The sequence below is a fragment of the Muscardinus avellanarius genome (genome assembly GCF_963383645.1).
Source record: "Muscardinus avellanarius genome assembly, chromosome: 5".
NCBI lineage: Eukaryota > Metazoa > Chordata > Mammalia > Rodentia > Gliridae > Muscardinus > Muscardinus avellanarius.
Window position 1 is genome coordinate 91965941 of NC_137790.1, and position 8420 is coordinate 91974360.

At 49.7% G+C, this 8420-nt stretch overlaps 1 protein-coding gene across 1 annotated transcript; it reads right to left on the reverse strand.

Annotated features, from left to right (window-relative positions):
• Positions 1-6258: 6258 nt before the first annotated feature.
• Positions 6259-7206, reverse strand: SOX2 (SRY-box transcription factor 2; the record flags this gene model as incomplete). The annotated part of the gene is made up of 1 exon (XM_080695473.1): positions 6259-7206. One exon carries the CDS (start codon positions 7204-7206, stop codon positions 6259-6261), a length of 948 nt encoding a protein of 315 aa, XP_080551599.1.
• Positions 7207-8420: the final 1214 nt, after the last annotated feature.

The window sequence follows — 8420 nt, forward strand, 5'->3', positions numbered from 1 at the left end:
AGGAGGCTGTGCTTGAACACTGGAGTGGAGGGAATCCCAACAACTTTGGATCTGGGACCGTGCAGGGCTGTGGGAGAGGAGCTCTGAACGTTTTGGCAGAGCCCGGGCAGAGAGAACACTACCTGAATACAGCACCCTCCTGAGGAGCCCCATGGGGGCTGTGGCCAGGGCCTGGGTGACGTCAGTTCCCACCGGTGCTACTCAGCCAGGACCTGCGTTGGTCCGGTCCCGCGGAGCCCCGAGGAGCACCTTGCGCTCCGGGAGAGAGAGTGAGTCGGCGAGAGGCCAGAGCGCTCACAGCCCGGGTTTGCAGGCCGGGCGCGGGAGCCCAGAGAAGGCGGCAGATGATAGTTCAAAGCGCCGAAGTCTTGATAAAACAGTGCACACACTTCGCTCCGTACAGGCAGGCAGATGAGGGAGGGAAATGAAACTTGGATTCCTCCAAGCTTTTGAGCTGCCTGACGCTGCCATGCAAAAATAGAACGAGCATCTCTGGCGCCAAAGCCTAGAAGCAGCAAATTATCTTTGCGTCCCCAAAGTGAAAGAACCTTCTACTTGCTTTGGGAGAAGAACTGACCACAGTGCTCCAGGGATCACCAAAACATAAAATAAAACCCACCTAGACCTGCATAAGGAAAGGGAGCTCTCTGTCCTGAGAAATCTTTAGACTTGTCTTAATCCACCCTTCCAAAGAGAAGTCTCTTCTTTAGTCAAAACGAGAAAGTCAAATCCATTATTTCTTAAAGGCCACGGAAGCAAAATATACAAAACAAGAAGTGTAAAACTGGACAGCATCATCAGAAGCCAGAGAGGAGTTATCCAAGGAAGTTATCACAGGTCAGCACCCAGCAAAGTTTTTAATAGCAAATAACTGAAAGATAGCACACAGATTCTCTCCTTGGGGCATGTTTCCTGTCTCTGGGAGGCTCTTTCCACAGCATCTTACTCTGCACCTCCGGAGGCAGTGTCCCCTTGGACTTTATCCAGATTTTCATAGCTTCTCCCCCTTCTCCCTTCTTTAAGGGAGCCACCTCATAGAAAAGGTCTCTAGGGAGAGCCTCTCAGACATATTACAACTTCGGTCAAAAAAGAAAGCAAAGAATATTAAGTCAACCAAATCCTCAAACTCCACTCAGCCTGAAAGCAAGTGTGGCTTTGAGAACAAGGAGATGTAGCAGAAAAAATAAATAAATAAAAAGAGAGAGATGCAAAGTATTGTAAAGCAATAATGGGTGGGGGGCCAGTTAGGGAATGTGAGCTCAAGTCTTTTCTAATTCATCTCATGGCAAAGGAAACTCCTTCCATAAAGAAAAATACAAGGACCCATTTTTCAAAATTCGCCAAGAACAAGAAACCAGAGGGTGGGGTGGTGGAGGATAGAAAGCTCTTCCAATTACAACAGATAAATACATAAATAAGCAGTGCCAACTAGCAGGCGATCAAACCGTAGTCAAACTTCAATCTCGGAGCAGTTAGCTATAAACTGTTAGCAGCTGAAAAGTAAACCATGTGCACACAAAGGCGGTTTAATTTTCTCCTGGTAATGGTTCTAAATGAAGACGCTATCACATGCAGTTAAGCGGTTACTCCTTGTCCCCCTGGGTGCTGATCAGTTCCCTTTAATGTGAAAAACTGGCAGCTCAAAAACCCTGTCAATGGAGCTCCCATAACAAAAGTTCTGAAAAGCTGAATGAATTGGGGTTATAATTACTGCTTCCCCCCCCTCAGGCTTATCTCTTATTCATTCAATTTATATTATTGTCAAGGAATCTTACTCTCAAAAATCATTCCTTATCATTTTACCTAAGGCTATAGAGGAACTTATGACATAGCAGAAATGCAATTCCACCCCCCCACGCACCTTGCAGTGTTCAGACCAACTAGTGGGAGGGGAGAGGGACGACCTCGCACCCCAGTTCGCCCTGTCACTACTAGAACTCAGTGCGCTCAGCCTAAGAAGTCTTCCTTTTTAAATCCCGAATTTTTACCAGCAAACAGGAACGTGTCTCCTGCCTAAATTCAGGGCCTGCCTAGGTCTCTGAAATCCTGTGACATTGCTACTTAGAAAAGGCAAAGGTTATAAATAAACATTCTCTACTTTCTCCCCACATTGAAAATCCTTCCCAAACATGATGTGGAAATTAGGATAAATTATTAGTTTCTTTTTTTTTTTTTTAACAAAATAGTCCGTGAAATAGAAAGGAGACTCTGATTCCCTTCCCCCGCCCAGGGAAACGTTCTATGAAAAAGTCATTTTTACGATCCAGGGCTCCGTGTATTTTTCAATCTAAGGGGTTACTGATGGAGAAGATCCTCATGAGATTTTTCTACTGTAAGAATGTGTCGGTTTCTAGAAATAAGTACAGCTATTACAACCAAATCTACTAGCAGTCTAAATAATTAATTGAAGCGTTGCTCTTTGACCCTTGAAAAGTCCAGTAGGGACACGTTTATAGTAATAATACCTCCGAATGAGCCCTTGTCAAATATTCATTTAGTGGTTAATGTGAGCCATTTTCCCCTGGGACAGTCTGTAATACCAGCTTCCCAGCATTGGCAAAGAAACCTTGCTAATCTACTACAGCTCAGCAAAATATTTTAACACTCTTTATTTAAAGTATGGGGAGGGGAGATAGGGGCAAGCACAGAAAAAAACTATAGAGAACAGACTATAATCTCATCCTTTTGCACATTTTTCTTCTGTGCATAAGGTTAACAAAACATTTAAATTTACCCCCTTTGGCTGAAAATTAACTGATTTCATTGAGCAGAATAATATGCAGAGAAAAGAACTCAACATTCAACTATCTTCAGCACTACGAGATAGCCATCTCTGGGCTAGTTTGTGGATTTATACCCCTTGAAAAATCACATTTATTGCTAAAATATATATTCAATATTAATTTAGCTACAAAAATATAAATCTTGGAGAACTATTTCTCTCAGTCAAATGAAGGATGCAATGAGTTTTGTATCATTTTCTTCACATGCAGTTTATCAAGCACTTATATTTGCAAACAAAATACTCTGGCTTCTATTTTTCAACTGTTTGAGATATAAATGGTGGCGGGGGAATGGAGTTCTCTTGTTTAACGCAATGACAATTGTCCAAAAACTATTTCAACTTTCCAAAATATTATGTTCCCTTTCCTCTTGCAAAATATTTGAATCTGAGCATTTTGCCAAAAATGTTGCTTTTAAGTTCAATCTTGTAACACCCCCCCCCGTTTTTAATGGGAGGTTAATACAGTTAAATTTCTCTAAACGCACATACATATTTCTAATATTTATTTTTCAAACACACACACACCTTATATCATTGAGTGGCTTAAATTCCAGGAGTATCCTCCCCACTCCCCCAGCACCAGCATTTGGATCTTTATTCAGTTTCTTTCATTCGTGAGTGTGAGCGAGGGACGGTCGGTCGAATGTGCTCATTACCACGTGAATAATCCGTATGTGCATCACAATGGCCGGCTAGGCGAGGGAAATTCTTTCAGAGTCTCTGCATTAATTAGGGGGAGAATGCCTTGCTTAGAATTGGGGATGGGAGTAACTGTCCCTTCCCAATATAATGTTGCCCTAAAAAATGGGGACGAAGAAGTAAATAAAATCCCAAACAAACTTAACATGAGATGATCCAGAGTAAATAAAAATACAGAAAACTGGATATTCTTAGTTCACCCCAGAACCAACATTAGCAGGGCCTCAAGAAAGAAAGACTTCCTTGGAAACGAGTAGGTGCAAGCGTCGGGATGAGCTAGCCCCGCGGCCGCGGTGGGCACTTTCCTTGGGATGGAAAGCGAGGCCGGATTCCAACTTCGCCAAAGTTGTAGCAAGTGGACAGGACAAGATCTTGTTATCAGGGCAGGCAAACCTGCACTCCTAGGAGTGCCCGACTCTCGGTTCCTGGTCCCCTCGGGTGGGGAAAAGAGGAGCGAAACGAGTAGTAAATCAGAGAGAAGTCCCTGACTAAGTCGTCCCTAAGCGGCCGGTTGTCATTCAGAAGCATCCCTAATTCAAAGACCACAGCGATTTTCTCAAGTTTTCCGCTCCCACTGAGGACAACCAAAGCCTTCCTTCACCTTTCCTAAGGCAAAAGAAAACAACAAATCCAATCTTGTTCCCCCACCCGGCCCCTCCCCCGCCTCTTACGACTGCAGCAGAACAGTTAACAGATCAAAAGCATAATCATCTTCAAATGTGATTAGACTGGACAAAGTAAAATATCTACCTCGGAGTTGATTGTTTTCTTCTTTAATATGGCTGTTGCCTGGCTTCTCTTTGGCTTGTTATCAGCTGCAGAGATTATCCGATTTGGGGCTACAGGCTTGGACCCGCACTGCCAATTTAAGAAATGGAATTCGGGGAGAGAGAAAAGAAACCAAAAAAAAAGAAAAAAGAAAATAAATAATAAAAAGAACTATATCCGTGATAAGTCGGGGAGTTTTGCAAGCCGGGGAGTTTTGCAAGCCGTTCTTTGCTTCCCCTCGCCCCTAAACAGGAAAACGCAGAGGAGAAAGTTTATGAAGTCAAGGAACAAAGAAAGCAAAGCACTTGTTTCCTCTCAGACAATGGCGGGGCCACAGCAACCCAAACACCCACCCAGCAGATCAACACTTTGCAAGTCTACTTTGCAATTATTCTGATACAGAAGCATCTTTCCCCCCTGTAACCAGGTTTCAAAGGGCCATTGTGCTGCGAAGAAAATGAAAACAAACCCAGCCAACCTGGTTCTGATTTGGCCCTATACCCCATCTGCTAAGCTACAGGAAAAATTTCAGAATTGACTCCTTTCTGGCAACAAGTGTCACGAATAGTTTAAGGATAAGTCCTCATCATGCTTATTCATGCTGCTTAGAAAAGGAGGGGGTGGATTTACAATATATCTCTCTAGTTTCTATTTTAGAAATGACATAGGCATTTCAATTTTTTCAGAGTACTTATTAATCATCCAGCCATCTCTTTTTTGCAGTTAACGTTAGCACATGTTGCTGGACCAGCAATGCCAAAGATTGTTGGTATTTTTGCTTTCGTGGCTCAATACAATATTATAATTCCCCGAGAAGTTATGTATAATCACACTGTTATTCAGATAAATGAAAGACTCAAGCATAATTTCAGTGTCCATATTTCAAAAATTTATTTATCTCAAACTGTGCATAATGGAGTAAAAACTTAAGTTGAAAATGTACCTGTTATAAGGATGGTATTAGTTCAAATATATACATGGATTCTCGGCAGACTGATTCAAATAATACAGAGCCGAATCTTTTAAAATACAACTACGGAAAATAAAGGGGAGCCTTAAAATATCACAATAAATTTACAGAAATATTACAAACCATAAGAAAATATTTCAAACACAGTAATTTCATGTTTTTTTTAATCTGAACAAAATGGAAAGGTGGGATTGAACAGAAGCTATTATAAATTACCAACGATGTCAACCTGCATGGCCATTTTTTTTTTTTTTTTGCTTTTAACAGTATGTTAAAAAATTTAGTACAATCTAAAACTTTTGCCCTTTCAAACAAGACCACGGAGATGGTTCTGCCAGTACTTATCCTAATTTTTTTCTTTTGTACAATTTTCAAACAATTCAAATGTTCAAATCTAAATAATTTTCTTCTTTCCACGTTTGCAACTGTCCTAAATTTCAGCTGCGAAATCGAAATTCTCCAAGAAGCCTCTCCTTGAAAAATATTGGCAAATTCTCAGCTTATAAACAATGGACATTTTGATTGCCATGTTTATCTCGATAAATACTGTACAAAAGTTGCTTGCAAATATTAAAACATTTTTTTCGTCGCTTGGAGACTAGCTCTAAATATTATTGGTAAAGACTTTTTGCAAACTTCCCGCAAAGCTCCTACCGTACCACTAGAACTTTTAAAAAGTTTTGCGTAGTTTTCTCTCCTCCAGATCTATACAAGGTCCAATCCCCCTCCCTCCCTCCCCACCCATCCCCCGGTTTTCTCTGTACAAAAATAGCCCCCCCCCCACAAAAGTCCAGGATCTCTCATAAAAGTTTTCTCGTCGGCGGCATCACGGTTTCGGCGCGAGTGTGGAGGGGATCGGGGTTCTCTTCCGCGGCTGTCATCATCTGCTAAGGGTCGTGAGATTTTTTTTTTTTTTTTTCCTTCTGAGCGTTACCCGGTTCCTCTGCAGGCGGTTTCCCCGGGCGCCTCTTCTGCACCCCTCCCACTCCCCTCTCGTTTCTCGGAAAGTTCCTCCCGCTCCGCTCGCGGCCCGGCCTCACATGTGCGAGAGGGGCAGTGTGCCGTTGATGGCCGTGCCGGGCACCGGGCCGCTCTGGTAGTGCTGGGACATGTGAAGTCTGCTGGGGGCGGCGGGCTCCGGCACCTCGGCGCCGGGGAGGTACATGCTGATCATGTCCCGGAGGTCCCCGGCCTGGCAGGGCGCCCTGGAGTGCGAGGACGAGGTGACCACGGGGGGGCTGGAGCTGGCCTCGGACTTGACCACCGAGCCCATGGAGCCGAGCGCCATGCCGGGCGTGCCCTGCTGCGAGTAGGACATGCTGTAGGTGGGCGAGCCGTTCATGTAGGTCTGCGAGCTGGTCATGGAGTTGTACTGCAGCGCGCTCACGTCGTAGCGGTGCATGGGCTGCATCTGCGCGGCGCCGTGCGCGTTGAGGCCGGGGTGCTGCGGGTAGCCCAGCTGCTCCTGCATCATGCCGTAGCTGCCGTTGCTCCAGCCGTTCATGTGCGCGTAGCTGTCCATGCGCTGGTTCACGCCCGCGCCCAGGCCGGCGCCCACCCCGACCCCGCCGGCCATGCCGCCGCCGCCGGGGGCCAGCAGCCCGCCGGGCAGCGTGTACTTATCCTTCTTCATGAGCGTCTTGGTTTTCCGCCGGGGCCGGTATTTATAATCCGGGTGCTCCTTCATGTGCAGCGCCCGCAGCCGCTTGGCCTCGTCGATGAACGGCCGCTTCTCCGTCTCCGACAAAAGTTTCCACTCGGCGCCCAGGCGCTTGCTGATCTCCGAGTTGTGCATCTTGGGGTTCTCCTGGGCCATCTTGCGCCGCTGCCCGCGGGACCACACCATGAAGGCGTTCATGGGCCGCTTGACGCGGTCCGGGCTGTTCTTCTGGTTGCCGCCCGGCGCCGCGGCCGGGGCGCTGCCGCCGCCCCCCGAGCTGGGCTGCGGGCCCGGCGGCTTCAGCTCGGTCTCCATCATGTACATGGGGCGCGGCCGGCCGCCGGGGCCGCGGAGCCTGGCCGGCCGCAGGGGCGCGGGCGGGCCGCCGGCCGCGAGGAGGTCGCGCGAAGAGCCGCCGGGGGCGCGGAGGCCGCGGGGCCGGGCCGGGCCGGGAGGCAGGCGCTTCCCTCCTGCTCCGGCCGCCGCGCCGCCGCCGCCGCCGCCGCCGCCGGTTATTATTATTTTTTGGAAAGGCGTAAGCCCGGGGCTCAAACTTCTCTCCCTTTCTTTCTCTCTCCTCTTCTTCCCCTCAGTCCCAGTCTTAAAGAGGCAGCAAACTACTTTCCCCCTTTTGCAAACACTCTCTTCTCAGCCTTGACAACTCCTGATACTTTTTTGAACAAGTTAATAGACAACCATCCATGTGACGGGGGCTGTCAGGGAATAAATGGGTTCCCGGCGGCCAATCAGCGCGCGGCGGCTCCGGGCGCGCGCCCGCCCCGCGGCGGTTTTGCATGAAAGGGGGCGGGGCCTGCGCGGGGCGCGCGCCGGGACCTTTGTGTCCCCGCGCAACAGGTCACACCACGCGCCTTTCGAAGCAAGTGGGTAAACAGCGCCGGGCTCCGGGGCTCCCCCAAACTCCGCGCCGGCTTACTTTCCTGGCGCTCGGTGCTGAGATGGGCCCGGGGCGCGGGGAGGCGCGGGGGAGCCGGCGCGGGGGCCGCGCGGGGCGACGGCCGGCGGCGCCTCGGGAAGCGGGCGGCGCATTGTTCTCGCGCGGCCGCCGCGGCCTGGGCTTCCCGCGCCCGCCCCGCTCGCGCTCCGGCCGCCCGCAGCCCCCCTCGCCCGGCCGCCCCCGGCCCCAGCCCGGCCCGGGCGAGAGGCGCAGCGAGGGCCCGGGCGGCGCCGTCGCCACCCCCTGGCCTCCAGTGTGGACGGCGCCGGGCCGCACTCCTCGCGCCACGCGGAGGGCCCGCCGCGGCCCGCCGGCGCCCCGGGCGGCGCTCCCGGCGCAGGTGCGGCGGCCCCGCGCGGGCGGCGGGCCGGAGCCGAGCCCCGCCAGGCCCGGGCGGCGGAGCGCGCGGGGAGGGGCTGCGCAGCCCTGCCCGCCCGGGGCCCCAGAGGGTAACTTTAGCCGCTCTCGCTTTGTCCCGACGTAAAGATTTCAATAGGTAGGCGCTCAAAGCGCAGAGCAGAGGCACCACGTCCGTTACAAATAGGTAGTTTTGTTTCTCTTGTTGTCGCTACATGGAGTCAAA